At 41.1% G+C, this 21,473-nt stretch overlaps 1 protein-coding gene across 15 annotated transcripts in view; it reads right to left on the bottom strand.

Moving 5' to 3' along the window:
- The window catches only part of PHACTR4 (phosphatase and actin regulator 4), a 103,170-nt gene that overhangs the window by 11,885 nt on the left and 69,812 nt on the right, over positions 1 to 21,473 (bottom strand). For 5 of the 15 annotated variants that reach the window (XM_032649892.1, XM_032649377.1, XM_032650312.1 and 2 more), the window contains 8 exons: positions 20,089 to 20,116; positions 18,963 to 19,133; positions 18,243 to 18,323; positions 11,977 to 12,141; positions 10,864 to 11,259; positions 5,839 to 6,442; positions 4,263 to 4,450; positions 3,328 to 3,481 (listed from right to left, as the gene is read on the bottom strand). In XM_032649892.1, the coding sequence (XP_032505783.1) occupies positions 3,328 to 3,481; positions 4,263 to 4,450; positions 5,839 to 6,442; positions 10,864 to 11,259; positions 11,977 to 12,141; positions 18,243 to 18,323; positions 18,963 to 19,101 (1,727 nt within the window). In that variant the 5' untranslated portion in view covers positions 19,102 to 19,133; positions 20,089 to 20,116. Of the gene's footprint in view, positions 1 to 3,327; positions 3,482 to 4,262; positions 4,451 to 5,838; positions 6,443 to 10,863; positions 11,260 to 11,976; positions 12,142 to 18,242; positions 18,324 to 18,962; positions 19,134 to 19,342; positions 19,348 to 20,088; positions 20,117 to 21,473 lie in introns of those variants that run through there. The other 10 variants (XM_032649726.1, XM_032649980.1, XM_032649812.1 and 7 more) reach the window with 3 other exon arrangements.

Here is a 21,473-nt window from a genome sequence, read left to right as displayed (position 1 = left end):
GCAGTGCACGGGCCTCTCACTATGGTGGCCTCTCTTGTTGCGTAGCACAGGCTCCAGACGCGCAGGCTCAGTAGTTGTGGCTCATGGGCCTAGTTGCTACGTGGCATGTGGGATCCTCCCAGACCAGGGCTTGAACCCGTGTCCCCTGCATTAGCAGGCAGACTCTCAACCACTGCGCCACCAGGGAAGCCCCAGCAACTCTTAATATTATCAGTCTTTTATTATTTATTTTATTTTATTTTTTAAAATAAATTTATTTGTTTACTTATTTATTTTTGGCTGCATTGGGTCTTCGTTGCTGTGCGCCGGCTTTCTCTAGTTGCGGCGAGCGGGGGATATTCTTCATTGCAGTGTGCGGGTTTCTTATTGCAGTAGCTTCTCTTGCTGCAGAGCACCGGCTCTAGGTGCGTGGGCTTCAGTAGCTGTGGCACGCAGCTCTAGAGCGCAGGCTCAGTAGTGGTGGCACATGGGCTTAGTTACTGTGCTGCATGTGGGATCTTCCACATGCCGGGCCCCCTGCATTGGGAGGGCAGAGTCTTACCCACTGGATCAACAGGGAAGTCCTTGTTCCCCCACCGTTTAAAAAGTGGGTTGTTTCTTACTGAGCTTGGAGAGTTCTTCATATATTCTAGATATAAGACCTTTATCAGATACATGGTTTGCAAATATTTTTCTCCCAGTTTGTGGCTTATTTTTACTTTTATATTTTTAAACAGTGTCTTTCACAGAACAAAAAATTTTAATTTTGATGAAGTGCAATTTACCAATGTTTTTCTCTTAAGAACCATGCTTTGAGATCATATCTATGAAATCTTTCTTTAACCCATATTCTAGAAATTTTACAGTTTTAGCTCTCATATTTAAGTCTATGATCCATTTTGAGTTAATTTTTTATATGATACACTGAATGAATTGAAGTTATTTTTGTGCCAGGACCATTTATTGAAAAGACCATCCCTTCTCAATGAAATTGTCTTTGTACCTTTGTCATAAATGAGTTGCACATATATGGGTGGTCTATTTCTGGGCTCTCTCTTCTGTTCCACTGACTTCTTTGTCTATCCTGCCTTTACATCAATACCATACTGTTTAGGTTACTTTAGCTTTATAATATGTCTTAAAATAAGACAGTGTTAGTCCTCCAGTCCTGTTCTTTTTCACAGTTGCTTTATATTTCTGTAACAATTTTAGAATCAGTTTGTCAATTAAAGCCTACTGGGGGTATTTTGATTGGAACTGCATTAAATCTACTGATGTCTTGATAATACTGAGACTTCTGATCCATGAATATGTTATTTGTCTCCATATATTTAGGTCTTCTTTACTTTCTTCAGCATTATTTTATACTTTTCAGTGCATAGGTCTTACACAATCTTTCATCAGGTTTATCCACAGGTATTTAAAGAGTTTTGATGGTATTGTAAATTGCTATTGTAAATGTTAATCTCTTGTATTTCTACATTTTAATTTTAGACTATTCATTGCTAGTGTCCAACAAGCTCTTCTAAGACGATTATGACCTGGGAAAAAACACTCAAAGACGAGCAACTAGCATTGCAATAAAGCAAAAGGAATCTATTATTATTATTGTTTTTGGCGGTACGCGGGCCTGTCACTGTTGTGGCCTCTCCCGTTGCGAAGCACAGGCTCCGGACGCACAGGCTCAGCGGCCATGGCTCACGGGCCCAGCTGCTCCATGGCATGTGGGATCTTCCCGGACCAGGGCACGAACCTGTGTCCCCTGCATCGGCAGGCAGACTCTCAACCACTGCGCCACCAGGGAAGCCCAAGGAATCTATTATTAAAGATCCTCATTCTTGGATGAAATATACAGTGTGGGAATATAGTCAACAATAATGTAATATCTTTGTATGGTGACAGATGGTAACTAGACTTATTGTGGTAATCATTTTGCAATGTATAGAAATATCAAACCACTATGTTGTGCACCAGGAACTAATATAGTATTGTAGGTCTATTATACTCCAAAAACCAAACAAACTAACTCAGAAAAAGAGATCAGATCTGTGGTTACCAGAGGCAGGGGGTGGACAGGGGGAACTGGATGAAGGTGGTCAAAAGGTACAAACTTCCAGTTATAAAATACATACATACTAGGGATGTAATGTACAACATGATTAATATAATTAACATGTATGTTATATATCAAAGTTGTTAAAAGAGTAAAGCCTAAGAGTTCTCATCACAAGGAAAATACCTTTTTTTTCCTGTTTCTTTTATTTTGTATCTATAGGAGACGATGGATGTTCATTAAGCTTATTGTGGTCATCATTTCATGATGTATGCAAGTCAAATCATTATGCTCTATACCTTAAACTTATACAGTGCTGTATGTCAAATGTATCTCAATAAAACTAAAAGAAAAAAAAATCCCCATTCTTAACTAATTCCTAATCTTGATGGTCTCTTGCTGACACTCAGAGGGCCACAGTTCTGCATTAAGATTGCCATCAGCAAAGCCAGGTGTCTGAGGTAGGAGAGGAAAATATATTTTAATTAACAGGCATCCTTATTTAATTGTTAGTAAGGAATACACCAGGAGTTCCACTTTCCGAGAGGAACATCTGAGGTGGGCAAACACTTGTCTGTATACCTAGACTCTACGTGTAGTACATATGCAGGAAGCTGGCCTGCATCCAGTCTCTCTATGCTTTTGGTTCCAGCTGACTTGAAAAATATACTAACAGGTTGAAAGAAGGCAGTTACATGGAACATGTGAAATAGATACAATGGAAATTATGTGTGTGATTTTTTTTTTTTTTTTTTTGCGGTACACGGGCCTCTCACTGTTGTGGCCTCTCCCATTGTGGAGCACAGGCTCCAGACGCGCAGGCTCAGCGGCCATGGCTCACAGGCCCAGCCGCTCTGCAGCATGTGGGATCCTCCCGGACCGGGGCACGAACCCATGTCCCCTGCATCGGCAGGCGGACTCTCAACCACTGCGCCACCAGGGAAGCCCTATGTGTGTGATTTTTAACTGGGCTGGCACCTCATGGTTGAGCAAGCCAGAAGAGGCTTGCTGTCCTGGGAGCCACCTAAATCCTTAGAAACTTAAAAAAAAAAAACATACTTATGGTGTAAAGCTGTGAGATCTATCTCATGGTTTAAAGCTCTGAGAGCCATCTAGTTCCTTAATTTCCAAACTCTTAGAAGATACCCATCTGTGTACAATATGTATTTTAAAAAATTATGCGATTTCTAAAATTAAAAAAATAAAGATACCTGCATGCTCCACCACAAAGTCCATCTCTAAGACATGTACTGGCATAATCAAATCAAATCAATCTATTCTAAGAAAAGGCCTACCGGATGAGCGTGTTCCCAATCTGGTGCCGTATTTCATTCCACTCCTCTTTGCTTTTTCGAGGCCAAGAATTCACGTTCATTTCAGGTTCACTGGGTCTGTGGTTCAACTTCATTGCCAGTGTGTCTTTCCTCTTCACTTTGTTGGCCAGAGCACCTTTGTACAAGGGAAAGAAAAACATGTAGGAGCTTAAAGCTCAGCCTCACCTGGAGCTAGGTAAGAGTCTGAATAAACAATATCATAATCCCAGCTTTCTAGCTGGCCTCTGATGATCCACCTAACAGAGAGGTGGGGGTAAAGCTGAGGACATCTAAAAATCTTTTTAGCAGATGGCCTCAGACGGGCTAAAAATATCTTTTCCCTTCTACCAGTTCTCTGTCTACATTTTTCTTCTTAATAAGAGTTGCTAGAGGAGGGATGGTCTAAGCAGGGGACAGCCTCTGAATTACAACACAGAGTCATTTGCGCTAACACACCTCATAAGGTTCCTACTCTTAAAGCTGCTTTCCACTTTTAGGAATCAGGATTCTATTATTCACAGATGTGTGTACATGAACATGTTTTTTTTCTTTGCCCCATGAACACAGGAAGCTCACTAGGCTGAAGGAGTGCATCATTTTTGTCTTTCCCACAAAGCCCAAATACCAACTTTCCTTTACTCCACATTCTTTAACACCATCAAGGTAAATAATTTTCAAATCAAAACCAAACACATAAAAAACTGATTGACTCAACCTACTGGGCTCCCTCTCACTGGCTTTTTATAACAATGGGAACAGCAGGGACAAGAGTCTTTCACAGAGCCTTCCAAGAGCAGTCAGCCAGACGATTCGATGGGAGAGGGTGCCTGCTTCCATGCATCTTAACACTTGCTAAGACCAGCACACAGCTTTATCTGTAAGAGAACTTTCTCCTTCTCTTTCCCTCCCTTTCTTACTATGATGGCTTTCATCTTCATCCTCTTCATCTCGGTATTGAATAGGACCTTCTGAATCAGAGTCACTCTCTTTCCCTTCTTCTTCCTCCTGCAGACACTGCGGTAGTTTAGGAATGACTGAGGTAGATGCTACATCTGCATCGAATGCAAATATGTGGATCTGCTCCTCCTCTTCTTCATCGTCTGGACTAACAAATTAACATAATTACATTTTACGTTTTCCTTTCAGAGACATAAAGAATAACTGATTTGCAAGGCAAACTACTGAATAACCATGAAAAAGTCCATAAATGAAATAATTTATAGTTATTTCCCTTAATTTTTACATTCTTGCTAAGAAACTTTTTAGCAGCTATTAATCTAAAGGGCTCTGGGTTCAAATCCCAGATCTACAACTTATTTACTAGCTTGTTAAGTTATTTAATTTTTCTGTAAATGTGAATGATACCTACCTTGTTGGCTTGTTCTGAGAATGAAATAGACAAATTCTAGAATGCACTAGTGTCTTGCACATAGGGCCCTGATGATCAATACATAAAATGCAAGTTTGCCTTGGTCTGATTGAATGAGAAGATCACACAGCATCTAACACAGTACTTGGCTCATGGAAGATACTCAATAAAAATATTTAACCCATTTCCTAAACCAAGGAAGCAAAGAGAAGTACGGATGAAAACTAACTTCTTTGCTTTACACTCTGGAGGCATAAAACTATGACCTAGTCTACTTCAAATTCCTAAACTGTCTCCTTCCAGGATGCAAAGTAAATAATACCAGGAAGTACAAAAGATTATGGCAAAAAAAACCAAAAAGTAGGATACTGCAACAACTCTATAACAATTCTTTTAGTTATTAGTAAGACAAATTTCCAACTTGCCAAGAAGTGTTAATCTTCAGTCACAATTTGTCTGAATTTTGAAAAGACAGACAAAATAGGTATAAGTACCAATGCTACTGTGAACAGATTGAGTGTTTGGGGACAGATGAGGGAGAGAAAAGATGAGCAGTTTCAGTCTGTGGGGCTGAAATACTGAGCTATCTTTCAGAGCTCCCTTCTTTTTCTCTAGGCTTCTCTCTGTCTCTCTCTACCAGGTTCTGTGCCAGGCACTAGAGCTTTCAGATTTGTCTAATTTCATTCTCGCAAGCCTATGAGGTAGGTATTATTTCTGTTTACAGGTTAGACAACTGAAGAGCAGGAAGATTAAGTAACATACACTACTGCACGCTAGTAAATCAGAGGCAGAGCTGGGATTTGAACCCAGAGCCATCTTACTCCAAGGTCAATGTTCATAAGCACCATGTTACACTGCTTCCCGTATATCATATAAAAATACATAGTGATTTTAATTTTCAAGTACAGAAGTTTGTAATTTTTGTATCATCATGGAAATTTCTGCCATGGAAACAATGTTATAGAAATCAGGAGAGTAAAAGTTCAAATTCAAGAACATGTCCTATTTGTTGAGTATTCTTCTTAATTTAAATTTATTCACATTTTCTCTCTATAACTAATTTTTTCCAAGAAGGACTAGCTACAGTAAAGAGGGAACAAGAAGCAAGCTTTAAAGGCACTCACACTTTCAGCATTTCAATAGTGATGGGAAGTGACCTGGTCCGACCCAGGGTACTGCTGTCCTCAGAAAAGTTGTCACTGTTCTCGAAGAGCAATGAATGAGCTCTATGAGAGCCTTCCAAGGGAGGAGTCATGGGGAGTGGGCTGGTCAGGGCCTGCTGGATTCGGATATGCAGTGGGACTTGGGGCAGCCTAGAGGGTACATGGGGCTCCCCAAAGCTGTGGTCCAACATCCTCTTGGGTACTTCCCTTTTCTGACTTTCCTGCTGGGGAACCTCCTGGGGTAGGTCTAAGGAAGGTGGAAACTCATTTTCTGGCACAACTTGAAAAGTCTTAGCAGGGAATGGAGGGGACCGAGGGGGTTCTGGAGGTATATGAGTAGGCAGTGTGGGGGATGGGGCGGTAGGGGGGATCATCAGCAGGGGTTCGGAGCCCACAGAGCATGTGCTCTTCTCTTTCTGATCACTTTGTGCTTTTGTGGTGGTGGCAGTGGCAGCAGCAGACTCTGAGGTGGGTACCAAAGTTGATGGAACGCCTCTCTTAGGTGGTAAAGGTGGGGACAGCTTTGATAACAACGTACCACTGTTTATTGCTTGGGATAGTTCAGCTGGAAAAGAGAAAGCAACACCTCAGTTTAAGATGGCTTTACAGTGCTTTGAGGGGCCAGCCCAGGGCCTAGAATTAGAGCTAGGCTCAGTCTTAATCTTTCGGGCAAATTATACCATTTCATGGCTTTGCCATTCCCTAGCTATCTAATCCTGAAACAAAATTAATATTTAAATATATAGAAGCCCTAATAAATGTACAGAGGTGTAGGAAGACCACTACCTTAATATTTTGATGAGAAACTTCTTACTTCTTTACTATGATAATAGACATGACAATTTTTTATGACTTGATCTTGGTGTAGATAAAGTTAATATGAAAAAAACAAAAAAAATGTGGCTAGTAAATTCTTTTGTCTAACAGTACTCCATTAAAAAATTTAAACATGCAGATTGAAACAAAAAAACAAACACTATCAGGCATTGTTACCATATACTGATAAATAATGATATCTAGATATCAGAGCACTTTATTATTAAACTATCAATGATATCTTGGATTTTTATAGCAAACGCAGAGGCCTTTGAAGAAAGCAAGGTGCTTTTCTATCCTTAACTTCATATTCTTCTTATACAAGAGATCATCTTTACCATTTTACAGAAGCAAAAACTGAGGCCACAGAAGTTACGTGACTTGCCCAAGATCATACTACAAACTGGTAAGGACTCAGCTAGTTCCTAGGACTCATTATGAGGCTCCATCATCTGGATCCCACTGACTTTGTTTCTTACTAGTGTCCACACCTCTTCTTGTCCTTTATGTCCAATCTGTCATCTCCACTCTTCACTACCCTATGGGCTCCTTGACAACAGGGCACCCCTTGTCTCTATCAGCATATTCACAGGGTGGGGCACAGTGCCTGGCACATAGTGGGTCCTCAATACATATTTACTAGATGAGAGGCCCCTACCCTGTATCATGACAGTATATATCCCTATGTGATCCCCCAAAGCCCACAACGTCTCAGGTGTTGATTCCACAAAGTCCCTTTGGAGAGCTCCAAATGGCTTTTAAGAAGTGGATCGGGCTTCCCTGGTGGCGCAGTGGTTGAGAGTCCGCCTGCCGATGCAGGGGACACGGGTTCGTGCCCCGGTCCGGGAAGATCCCACATGCCGCGGAGCGGCTAGGCCCGTGAGCCATGGCTGCTGAGTCTGCGCGTCCGGAGCCTGTGCTCCGCAACGGGAGAGGCTGCAACAGTGAGAGGCCCGCATACCGCAAAAAAAAAAAAAGAAGTGGATCAACACATCACAAAAGGTCAACCTTGCAAAATAATTAAATAGTAGTTCTCTCGGTTACCAACCTCCAACCCTCTACGCAAACCCCTCACTTGTTTTCAAAGGTTTTATATGTCTTACCTAGAGAGCAACACTTCAAGTTTCCCTAAATTAAAAATTTAACTGCACTAAATCCCATTCCATTGGCAGCATTCAAAGTAAAAGTCTAGCTAATCTGATAATGCTTTAATGTCACTCTTCATAAGTAAAATTTTAAAAGGTCCTTCTAGAAAAATACTGCATACACATATAAAAAAGGATTCGAAAAATGTGAATTTCAGGATCAATAAAAGGTATTTTTTGGTAGACTGGATTTTTGCTGTCTGTCTAAAAACAGTGGTTAGCTATTCCATCTACAACAAAACCCACCCCTGACAAGACGAAATTTGAGTATTTTAACATTTGAATTGATAAAGTAAATTGCCTTTGGTAATTTATGGAAAATATATACCTGAAAAGTAAAGGAAATGACCTCTGGTACACATACCCTCTGGTACAAATACCCAATGGCATTTGGCTGTAGTTCCGTGGGAAAGATGACAAAATGTTCATTGGAGGGGTTACAAATTCCCTTCATCTGTTCAGTTATTTATGGTGGTCCTTCCTTAGTCCCAACACTACTAATTAGTCCTAATACTATTATGCCCGTTAGTAGACACAGCAATGTCTAAACATTGGTTTCCAAATGTTTGGGTTTCATGGACCAATACTATTAAAAAGATCCTCAACCAATCTCAGGTTGTCAATTTTTATTATTTTCAACTAAGGCTTCTTTTTTTTTTTGGCCGTGCTGCGTGGCTTGTGGGATCTTAGTTCTCAGCCAGGGATTGAACCCAGGTTCCCAGCAGTGGAAACATGGCACCTTAACCACTGGACTGCCAGTGAATTCCCTCAACTAAGGCTTGATATTCAGTAAACCACTTATGAACATAACCCCTTCATGGAAGAAATGGTCTTTTAACACCAAAGAATTAGGAAGGTCCATAATTTCAGAATAAAGGATAGTCCTTTTATTTGTTTATTTTTTTGGGGCTATGTCGTGCAGCTTGTGGGATCTCAGCTCCTCGACCAGGGATTAAACCCAGGCCACGGCAGTGAAAGCTCGGAATCCCAACTACTAGGCCAGCAGGGAACTCCCTAAAGGATAGTTCTTTAAATCAAGTCTACTTAACCTTAATAAAAACTGTGAACTATCCTATTTTTCTCTTTCTGCTGAGGACCACTTGTGGACTGATGCTGGTCCCTCAGTCATAGGGCCTACTGCTTTGGGCTATTCACCTGAGGCCAAGAGTGGCCTCCGCAGTTTAGCCCAGGATACAGTACACATATTATCATTTTTTAATATTGTCTTACCCTGAAAAGGTGGAGTACTACTGGTTTAGAGCAGTGGTTCTTGATGTGTGGTCCCCATATACAGAGCATCAGCATCATCTGGGAACTCATCAGAAATGCAAATTCTCAGGCACTACCCCAGACTTACTGAATTGGAAACTCTAAGGGCAGAGCCCAGCACTCTGTGTTTTAACAAGCCCTCTAGGTGACCATGATGAGAACCCCTGTTTAGACAACAGGTTGAGAACACAAGTATACAGGACAGAGGTCTGTACTCCAGAGTTGAAAAGGCTGTGTTTGGTTTCTATCTTTCACTAACTGCAAGCTGAGTCAATCACAACTTCTTCACATTCTTATTGCCCTAACTATATAATAGATAAAATAGATAAAACTTCACAAGGTTTTGAAAACAAGTATATGAAAGCTCCTCAGTCCTCAGAGATAAGTCAACACAGCACTATCCATCCAAGGTAGTGATAATAATAATAATAACCTTCATCCTGTTTTTATCAAGCTCCTCCAACCTGCTATAGTCACAATGAATTCTAAGCCTGTTTTTCAAGGTTCTAGTCACTCCATACAATTTGGTTAATTAGCCATTTGATGAGCACACTTTTTGTTTCTCCAATCATTAACAAAAACTTTAAGCAGTACTAAGCCTAATATCATTTTTCTTGAAAAACTACCTTTTTTCCTCTCCTCCCCTTCTTAAAATTCCTCTAAATTTATATAAGGAAAACTGACCTAAATATACTATAATATATTCAGGTAAATATAAAAAATTTACTAAACCAATAAAAAGTTACTGGTTATCTTCCCTGCTTTCATTCTTCCACCACTTATTTTATTAAAAGTAGCATTCTTAACTCTCCTGAGACAAAACATGATTTTATCAGGATAATTTAAATATCTTTGCAGTTCCCCATGAATGTACTATGCCAGACACTGAATCGCAAGTTACACTGGCACCTATACAATCACCTTTTTTTTTTTTTTTTTTTTTTTATGCGTTACGCGGGCCTCTCACTGTTGTGGCCTCTCCCGTTGCGGAGGACAGGCTCCGGACGCGCAGGCTCAGCGGCCATGGCTCACGGGCCCAGCCGCTCCGCGGCATGTGGGATCTTCCCAGACCGGGGCACGAACCCGTGTCCCCTGCATCGGCAGGCGGACTCTCAACCACTGCGCCACCAGGGAAGCCCTACAATCACCTTTTTATCTACTGGATTTATGCTGAAGGAAGGCATTGGCAGTTTAAAGTAGGTTAAAGAAAAAACCCTTTTCTCCAAGCAGATCAAACCCATTGTGGTCTTCACATGTACAGTCCCCCAACTACAAACAGTAGTTCAGAAACATTGTTTTAGGAAAATAAATATTAATCCCCCAAAACTTGAACCTAATTTTGGTGATATTTAACCCCACTGTTTCCATTTATAGCCATCTGCCTCATTTTCAAGGCTTTTTTCTATATTGAGGGCATTCATAAGGACAAGCTATGGAGAACTCTCTCACAGACCAAATCAATATTGTACCAGTTATCCAATAAAACAACTGTCTTGGGCTTCCCTGGTGGCGCAGTGGTTGAGAGTCCGCCTGCCGATGCAGGGGACACCGGTTCGTGCCCCGGTCCGGGAAGATCCCACATGCCGCAGAGCGGCTGGGCCCATGAGCCATGGCTGCTGAGCCTGCGCGTCCGGAGCCTGTGCTCCGCAACGGGAAAGGCCACAACAGTGAGAGGCCCGCGTACCGCAAAAAAAACCAAACAACTGTCTAAAACCAAACCAAACCCCAAACAATGGAAATCTAAAGACTTACTTACCAATGACAGGGTTGCTATTTCTGTGAGCTGGTTTAGGGGGAGGGATAGGGGGCTGCTTGGCAGGAACTGTATGAGTGAGGCTCGGGGTAGCAGTAGTGTTAGTGCTGGCAGTAGAAGCAGGCAGAGTCCTGGGTGCTTGGGAAAGGGGGACAGAGGAATTAACAGTTTTTGCTGGGTTTGTGGCAGCCGTGGTGGCAGCAGGTGCTGTGGTGATGGCAGTGGTGGGCGTGGAGGAGAGTGGTCTTGCTGTGCTGCCAGAGGAAGTGGCATCCTTTGCTTGCCCTTCATTTGCTTCGTGAGAAGAGGACAAGTGTCTTTTAGGGGGAAGTAAAGGCTGTTTGGGTACATTCTCAGGAATGGACTCTGCTTCAGAATTAGGCTGGTTTCCAGTTGAGCCTGTGTAATAACAGATGTGATTTAAAAGGAAAGAGTTACAAGACAGACTGAAAAAGCTAACACACCCATAGCTTATGGTCAATTCCATCCATTATTTAATGTATAGATTGGTTTACGGACAAAGTTTCCCAACCTCAACATACTTAAGGTATATGACACTTTCTCAATCATAAGACAGACTTGTTATGGTAGTGATTCTTCATACAAGAGCCAGGAAACTGGACACAGGGTCCCTTGGGTGGAGGAGGAGGAATGTGTAGCTTGAAAAAGTCCTACAGTTATCTGATATTTAATATCCTCTTCCGTCCTTGAGAATCACACATTTAGGTATTTTGTGAATACAAGAATGAGGGGATAAATTGTACTTAAAGTGGCAACTAGGTGAGGAACTGCTAGAGGAGAACAGAAGTCCCTCTGGATTTTATTTCTCCCCTGGCTCTTGTAAACCCCCGAAGTAAATTAGAATAACTGATCCATGGCTCTTAAACTAAAAAATTCAGAGTTGGGCTTCCCTGGTGGCGCAGTGGTTGAGAGTCCGCCTGCCGATGCAGGGGACACGGGTTCGTGCCCCGGTCCGGGAGGATCCCATGTGCCGCGGAGCGGCTGGGCCCGTGAGCCAAGCCTGCTGGGCCTGCGCGTCCGGAGCCTGTGCTCCACAAAGGGAGGGGCCACAGCAGTGAGAGGCCTACGAACCGCAAAAAATTCAGAGTTAATTACCTAGTCGCTTCTTTGGGTCCTCTTCTGGAATAGGCTTCTTAAGACTTGCTATTCTTCTTGGTTCTTCCTCTACTTGGACTGGACTAGAAGATCTGGCACTCCCTATGGGGGTGGTATGGCCATTCTTTAACGTGGCATGGCTCAACTTCCCTGGATCCTCACCACCTGCAAGGTCCAAAAGAAAGAGCAAACTGATGGACTGGTGTGGTCAGGTAGGGAGAAGAGTTGGCAATTTCTAACCTTTCTTATCCCCTTTATCCAACCCTCTTCCTGTTTTAGCTTATTATTTAGATTTTATAGTAGTAATGAAAATAAGTAGTTCTTTTTCCAATAAACATTTGATTGTCTATTATGTGCCGGGTGCTTTGCTACATGAATAAGACAGATTTATTTCACACAAATAATTACAATGCTAAATGTTAAGAGCTATTATGAGTGATGTGCTATGGTACAAATGAAGAAACAATTTTCTTGGGGGTGGGAATGGGGTTAGAAAAGCTTCACAGAAAGTCGTAGCTAAACTGAGTCTTAAAGGAGGAGTAGGAGCCTGCCACTCGATTATAAGATGAGCAAAGACCATGTAGGAAGAAGAAATAGCATATATGAAGGTGTGAAATTATTCGACATGTTTGGGAACTGACAATTAGTTTGTCCTGGCAGGAGAACAGATGCACATAAGAAAAAGTTAATAGGAATGGAAAGGCAAGCAAAAGCCAGGCTATGAAGGGTGCCAAGCACCATGTAAAAGAGCCTGGACTGAATCCTGTAGGAAACAGGAAGCCAAAGAATTAAAGTAGGAGAGAGATATGATCTGCTCTGTCTTTTAGAGGTTAATTCTGAGAGCTGTGAGAAGGATGGATTAGGCAGTGATTGGAATAGGAAAACTAATAATGAGCAGAATGTAGGTGAGAAATAGCAGAGGGTGCCTGAGGGCATTAGGAGTGGACAGCAAGGGGGAGAACTGATAGACACATCAAAGGTAAAACACGGTACACATGATTAATTCCTATAAGCTAAACTGCAGGAATGATCACTAGGCTGCAGGCTTTGGGATGAACACTCATCGCTATTAAACTTGTAGGCAAGATCCTTTTATGGAGGAATTAGACAAGTGTTCCCAGTTACTGCTGAGGTTTCCTTTGGAGGAGAGAACTGAAACACTGAGGTTAGAGACTGAAAACTGTCTCACCTCCTAGTGTCATGGGAACTGGAACTATTTGCTCTCTAGTTACTCTCTGTGTTTTCCATAGGGAGACACTCTTCATTTTAGTGTCTCTTGAGTTAGTCCCTCAAGTTCTCATAGACCAGACTCCCTCACCCCAACCCACCACTTCCTACTAAGAGATTAGACAGTATCATTCTTCATACAGTCTCAGAAAGAGGTGGAGCTTGGGCTAAAAGTAGTATAAGTCTAAGGCAAATGAGCACTGAATGAAAAATGTACTTCTAAAGTGGAAGTATTCTGACAACTATTTTTAAAATTTTAAAACAGAGGAAGGGGCAAGATGACAACAACTATGCAAATGTTGTAAGTTACTGCTTATGTTAATATAGCGCACCTTTAACAAAAACAGGACTTTCTAGAATGTAAAGCAATGAATCATTTCAAAGCCCCTACTTTCTTTCTTTTTAAAAAAATATTTGTTTAGTTATTTTTGGCAGCATTGGGTCTTCGTTGCTGCGTGCAGGCTTTCTCTAGTTGCGGCGAGCGGGGGCTACTCTTTTGTTGCAGTGCTCAGGCTTCTCATTGCAGTGGCTTCTCCTGCTGCGAAGCACGGGCTCTAGGCACGTGGGCTTCAGTAGTTGTGGCACGCGGGCTCAGTAGTTGTAGCTCGCGGGCTCTAGAGCGCAGGCTCAGTAGTTGTGGTGCACGGGCTTAGTTGCTCAGTGGCATGTGGAATCTTCCCGGACCAGGGCTCGAACCCATGTCCCCTGCATTGACAGGCAGATTCTTAACCACTGTGCTACTAGGAAAGCCCAAAGCCCCTACTTTTAAAAAACATACAGTGAAAGGTAAAGACACATTATTAATTAGTTTCTGCTCAGCACATACCAGCAAAAGTGATCAGTCATCTTGCAAGTTACTTAATCAGGATTGTCTACTTTGAAGTAAAACTTCTTATATATACATATATTTAAAAAAAATAAATTCATTTATTTATTTTTAGCTGCGTTGGGTCTTTGTTGCTGTGCACGGGCTTTCTCTAGTTGCAGCAAGCTGGGGCTACTCTTCATTGTGGTGTGCGGGCTTCTCATTGCAGTGGCTTCTCTTATTGCTGAGCACGAGCGCTAGGCCCATGGGCTTCAGTAGTTGTGACGTGTGGGCTTCAGTAGTTGTGGCACGTGGACTCAATAGTTGTGGCTTGCGGGCTGTGGAGCGCAGGCTCAGTAGTTGTGGTGCACAGGCTCAGTTGCTCCACGGCATGTGGGATCTTCCCGGACCAGGGCTTGAACCCGTGTCCCCTGCATTGGCAGGTGGATTCTTAACCACTGTGCCACCAGGGAAGTCCCAAACTTCTTATGTTTAATGCAAAGGGTTTGTGCTAAATGCTAACAGAATAGAATAGAATTAGAATCTGGCCTCAACATCTATGAGTGCCTCTCAACCCCCAACTCAGAAAATCCATTACATATTTTATAATGTAGTCAAGTCAGAACCATAATCAAGCCAAAAGCCATCTCTGAGTATGAAAAGAACTGCAAGGTTCAAACACTGCTTTTAGCCTAAACTGGAGATATGTAAGCCAGGCTGTGAGGCCCATCTCTTAGTTTCTTCTTTTTTTTAAAAAAATTTTATTTATTTATTTATTTATTTTTGGCTGTGTTGGGTCTTTGTTGCTGCACGCGGGCTTTCTCTAGTTGCGGCTAGTGGAGGCTACTCTTCGTTGCGGCGCGTGGGCTTCTCATTGCAGTGGCTTCTCTTGTTGTGGAGCATGGGCTCTAGGCGTGCGGGCTTCAGTAGTTGTGGCACGCAGGTTCAGTACTCTTGGCTTGCGGGCTCTAGAGTGCAGGCTCAGTAGTTGTGGCTCAAGGGCTTAGCTGCTCCGCAGCATGTGGGATCTTTCTGGGCCAGGGATCGAACCCATGTCCCCTGCATTGGCAGGCGGATTCTCAACCACTGTGCCGCCAGGGAAGTCCTCTTAGTTTCTTCTTACAGAGTACAGTTTAGGTCAGTTCTCTGGTTGGCAGAGGGACATCTTGTCCAACGGCTACAATTCACTTAGCAATTGGACCTCTGAGCTTGCTTCTAAGCTGAAAACAACTTGGATCAAGAGCCAATAGGAAGCATATGGCAAAAAAGACTGAATGAAGGTGAAAAACAAGAAAGAAGTAATGTATGAGGTTTGGTGAGTGAGCAAGCAAGGTGAGAGGTAGGAAAGGGCATAGGGTGAGGAATGGCTATTATCAAAAAACCATGGCCAAAGACGTTGCAACAGAGGCATTATAACTGTAGTTACCCACCTAAATACCTAGAAGTTTTTGTATCCTACTGTAAAAAAACAAATAGACTCATGAAAATTTAGAAAAATAGAAAGAAAAAAATCCCCTACATTCCTATTCCAACATCCAGAAATAACCAATGCTAATAATATTTTAGTATTTTTCCTTCAAGCTTGTTTTTTCTACTTAAGCTTTTATATAGTTGAGACAATAAACACATAATTTAATTAAATTTTGCAAACAAGCAATATATTCAAATGGTTCAAAACCTAAAGAGTATAGTATTTCATCGGTTTGGTTCCTTTCTTCAACCAACCAAAGGATATATTTTTAAAATTTGGATTTCAGGGCTTCCCTGGTGGCGCAGTGGTTGAGAGTCCGCCTGCCAATGCAGGGGACACGGGTTCGTGCCCCGGTCTGGGAAGATCCCACATGCCGCGGAGCGGCTAGGCCTGTGAGCCGTGGCCGCTGAGCCTGCGTGTCCGGAGCCTGTGCTCCGCAACGGGAGAGGCCACAACAGTGAGAGGCCCGCATACCACAAAAAACAAACAAACAAAAACTTGGCTTTCATATTTTGTCTCATGCTAAGTAATTCTAATGAAGAGAAATGAAATGCAACCAATGTACTACAGCCTTACTCTTCTGATAAGCTGCTTCATAAAAGTCACACATTAGAGAAAGTCCTGACATTATTAAACCAGCAGTGAGTGTTGAAATACCAAAACATGATCTTTATGACAGACAAACAAGAAATATTAGGGGCAGCAATATGGGCCTGGAGACAAATCTGGTATTTAAAAAAAAAAAAAATGTATATGACACAGTACTGCAGCTGGCACAAAGCTGAGGATGTACAAAGAGACAGAGAATGGTTGTCCTAAGGATCCTTCACCAACCACTCAACTGCAATTCCAGAGTTAAAGACCGCAGCCAGATAAGGTAGGTACTTGGAAGGAAGGGTGAAGGAAGCTTTTTTTATTCCTCAGCAAGAAAATGGACTTTAATACAGAAAATTAGGCGGCAATTATTGGAAGGGGTTTACCCCTTATGTTTACCCCCTAAGCTGAGATTCCTTAAACAAAAAAATCAATTATTCTCATTTATGTTTTAATATTTTTTTCTTCATTAGATATTTTCATTCCCACAAAAAATATATGCCCAATTATATGCAATAAAGGGGTGGGGGAGTGGGAGGTACAAACTACTGAGTGTAAGACAGGCTCAAGGATGTATTGTATAACACGGGGAATATAGCCAATATTTTGTAATAACCGTAAATGGAAAGTAATCTTTAAAAGTTAGACAAAAAATGCCTTCTTAAAGTAAATCAAATATAGATGGTATGCCACTGAAGTCCATAGAAATATCTTATCATTATTTAGTATTTTTCATTGTCAAGTTTAATGCCAGTAGAGAAAAATGTACAAAATAGAAATGTAAATTTCAAAGACATATTACAAGGAAAACACTTGTGTGATCATCATGGACATTAGGAAATAAAATGTTTTCAGAGCTCTCTGAAGCCTCTCTCTCTCCCTAGTAACATCCCTTTCCTTCCTCCACAAAGCAATCAATCACTCTCCTAACTCTTATGATAATCCTTGCTTTGTGTTATTATAGTTTAACCACATAAGCATGCATCTCCAAACAGTTTTTCCTTTTTCTTTTTTTTTCTGTTTTGAAGGCATTTATTTCAACAGTTCATTCACTAAAACCCCCTGAGCTTTAGTCCAAAAAGTTCGTTTCCATTTTCTTTTGATAGTCAGGAGAATCAACCCACTTTTCTAAACAACCACTTTTTTAGATCATTTACTGGGAGAAAGTATCTTTTAAAAGCATGTTTGGAGTGAATTTGTAAGCAAAAATTAGTAAAAGGGCAAGAAGAACTTTTTATTCCTCAGCTCAGTCTCAACTCACATTTAACTTTTAATTATTTCCTACCTTGTAAGAGTCATTGCTGCCATTAGGCCTTTCTTTGTGAGGTGGCCAGTTTTCTCCTTAACACAGCTCACTAAACTCATTTTTTTTTTCCCTAACACTGTTTTTTCTTCACACTTACAGAAATGATACAATATATATTCTTTCATGACTGACTTCAATTGCTCAGTATTACTTATGACATTCACATTAAAGCATGTAGGTATAGTTTGTTTGCATTGCTATATAATATTTCATTTTATCAATGTGTCACAAAGTATGTATATATTTTACTATTGATGGACATTTGGGTTGTTTCCAATTTTGCTCTACTGTTAATAAATATTGCTGCTATGAGCATATTTATACATATCTCCTGATACACACGTATACATATTTTTGTTGCGTATATACCAAAGACTGCACATAGGTTTACATATCTCCAGCTTTCATAGATTATGCTAAACTTTTTTTCAAGGTGATTCTTCCACTCTAACACTTGCATCAATAGGTGTATGTGAATTCCACTTATTTCATACCCTCATCAACTCTTGTTGTTGGTCATCTGATTAATTTTAGGTTTTCTAGTTTATACGTAGAGCTATTTTACTTTGGTTTTAATTTGTATCCCTTAATTACTAATGAAGTAAAAAACCCACCTTTTTGTTTGTTGGGCATTTGTATGTACTCTTCAGTGAACTGTTCAGTGCTTTTGCAGACTTTTCTACCGCATTGCCTTTTTCTTTTTTAACAGAAGTTATAAAAATATATATTCTAGATGCATGAACAGTATTTTTAAGCCCCCTTCCCTCTCAACAACAGCAATAATAAAGAAAGAAAATTCAAATACTTAGTCAGAACCAAAGACCAAGTGTACAGAGACAGACATATGCTATTTGCAAACTCACCCTGCTCAGGGTCTTCCAACAGAACCCCTCTTTTAACCAGCTCTTCTCTCGGTTTTCGCATAGATATTTTTCGCTCTAAAACTAACATTAAATTGGAAAAAAACACTCAGAAATGTGGCAGATAAAATTCACCTCCTTAGGTAAAAGAATAAAGTGATTCAATTTTCTATTCTTAGGAAAGAAAAGAACACAAAAACTAGCTTTGAATTTAAAAACTTAATTTCATTCACAACCTGTGCTATTGGGAAAATATCATTTCCAAAAAGAACTATCCTTTCATAAGTTTAGCTTTTCCTTTTTTTTAATTTTTGGCCCGCCACCCGGGCCCTTGGCAATGAGAGCGAGGAGTCCTAACCCACTGGACCGCCAGAGAATTCCCTCCCTTTTTAATGGAAATTGCAATAGTAAGATACTTATGGATGAACTTCCTCTGGGAGGAAGTGGCCAGAATAGAAAAAAAGAAGCATCTTATATCTGCTGTAGTTCAGGAGCTCCATTCACCACTCAATCGATAAACATGAACCCTATCAAAATACCAACCTAGGAATGAGGATATAGCATATATGGCTTAGTGAGTGACCACTTGTTTTTTTAATTAAAAGATTCAATTCCCTTTTCAAACAGGGGGTTATAGAAACTTGGGAAGAGAATGATAAAGTTAGGTACCTTCAATGGGGAACTCTCTAACTCAGAACATATATTTAAATATTAACATCTCACCTTCTGATGTCTCTTTGAATTTATCGCTTTTTTTTTTCCGCCATTTCCAGGGCTTGAAGATCTTGCCAAACCCTGAGAACTTGCTCTTCCTTTTGGTAGGAGGCGTTGTGTCTCCTGCTTCCACACTGTCCATGACCATGCCTGGGTCTGCGGTGGGCTGACCTGCTTCTTCTGTTGCATGGTGAGAGGGAGAAAGGGAAGAGAACAGCCAATTTATTATTTCAGCACAATCTTGAAAATGTCCCTTCCCCTCTCTTCCTGTGGTAGTTGGAAAGGATCAGAGCAATGATAAAATAATCATGCAGACAGACTCCTTGACATCACATGGACACCAAACATCAAAATCCATAACAGATAAATTACTAAGGAGGAAAAGGAACCAAATGGAGCTGACATCATTTTAGGACAAAAATTCAATGAGATGATCATAACCAGCTCAAGTCTCTTAAAGGCACACACACGCACAAATGTGGATATCTTCCCAATGTGCATGAGATCTTGCCCCAATGTAGGCTATTGCTGTTGCTATGCTCATCCTCTTGGCATGGGGGAAGGCCTGTCTCAGCTAACACCACTATCTCTTGTGTCATTGAAGCAGAGAATTCTACCATCGGTGAGTGAGTCATTATTCTCTGTTAAACACTGCCTTCCCTTGCCCTCCTTTTTCAGGATATAAATAGTTCAGGGAGGGGGGTAACACTTAAGTATTAACACCTTACTTGTATATGTTATCAGATTATTTTCCCTCTTTGCAAAAAAAGACCTTAGGTAGTTTTGGAGTATTGGAAGGGGCTTGGGGGGCGGGGTGAGGCAGGGGTATTAGTGCTTCAAAATAAAGGAAAACTTTTTTGAAAGTAGAGATGAGATTTCAGTTTGCTTATTACAATATTGCTTTAGGGACAATCCCGATTCTAAAGATTTGACAAGAAACATCACTGACATGATAAGTGTGCAGGATCGAAATGAAAGGCCGTGAGTCCCTCATAATGACCACACATGCAGGGTTTAGTGAGTGAGCTTTAGTGGCAGAGAAAGGAGCAGCCAAGACTGGGCCAAGAATAATAAAAAAAAGCAGGAAGGCAACAAAAAAAGCAGGAAGGCAACACAATACAACTTTGCACTCCACCTACTGTCCCAGCGTTCTTTGGAGAAGTCTAGAGGAGAAGAAAAAAAAGAGTAATGTGGAATAACAATCCTGGAATTAAATTGGGACCTTTATTTTATAGAAATACATCAAGGACCACATGCTGTATAATCACATGTAATAAGTTAACATGTTTATTGTAAACAATTTCACATTTGAAGCAAATAATGCATTTGGAGGTGGGGAGGACAAAGGGGCATAATGTATACTCTTAAAAAAAACCCTCTTGGGCTTCCCTGGTGGCGCAGTGGTTGAGAGTCTGCCTGCCGATGCAGGGGTCACGGGTTCGTGCCCCGGTCTGGGAGGATCCCGCGTGCCGCGGAGCGGCTGGGCCCGTGGGCCGTGGCCGCTGGGCCTGCGCGTCCGGAGCCTGTGCTCCACAGCGGGAGGGGCCGCAGCGGTGAGAGGCCCGCGTACCGCAAAAAAACCCCACAAAAAACAAAACAACCCTCTTAATTCAATAGATATTTTTTCATAAGAGAAAATACACAATCAACAAGCATTAATTTTTTTAAAGAAACACTTGACAAATTCAATCTTTTTCCAGTTCATAGATGCTGAGTCTAGGGAAGTCCGTTGATAAAGGTAAGATTTACACAACAGTAATTATCAGAGCGACTGCAGCAATGGCTGCTGATGCATTACTTTGCTATGCCTAAGATGACATAGGCAAAACAGGGGTCTGGTTCATGAAGTGCAACGGATGAAGATGACAGAGGACAGTGACTCTTTTCTGTACTTGAGGGCATCTTGGGTCTCAACTACTTTAATTCTTTACATGAAATGCAATAGAACATGGTTATAACATTGTATCATATTTTTTAAAGTCTAGTTGCTAGAGACGTAGAATAACTCCTATCCTAACAATTTCCCCTCAGTGGTACCCCAGGATGGACCACCAAGAGTGGCAGTAGGGTGAACACATGGTACTGTTTTTAAGAGTGAGTGCTTTAACTAAGACAGTATTCTACCAATTGTGGAATGTCAATGAGACCTGGACACATTTCAGAGCATTCATGATATCATAACATTGATATTTAACATATGTTAATGATAACACTTTCAGAAATGGAGATAAGTATCATAAGTTGTTCATTCTCAAAGAGTAGCCTTCCTTACAGAGACAAGGAAGGACTGAAACTTTAAATCTCTTGCTAACCCACCCACTGAGTGAAATTCACTGAGTTCCAAAAGACACACAGGAAAATGCCTGTTTGGTTAAAAGTAATAGGGAAGATAATATAAAAAAACAAAACCCAAACCAAAACAAACAAAACCCCAAACTAACAGTATGAAAGTAAAGGTTATTAGCGCTATGTGATGCTTTTACAAAGAAAAATAGCCAAAAACTTTTAGGAATGTTAGGT

This window comes from Phocoena sinus, chromosome 1, assembly GCF_008692025.1.
Source record: "Phocoena sinus isolate mPhoSin1 chromosome 1, mPhoSin1.pri, whole genome shotgun sequence".
Taxonomy (NCBI): Eukaryota; Metazoa; Chordata; class Mammalia; order Artiodactyla; family Phocoenidae; genus Phocoena; species Phocoena sinus.
This window is presented reverse-complemented; position numbering and strand designations above follow the sequence as displayed.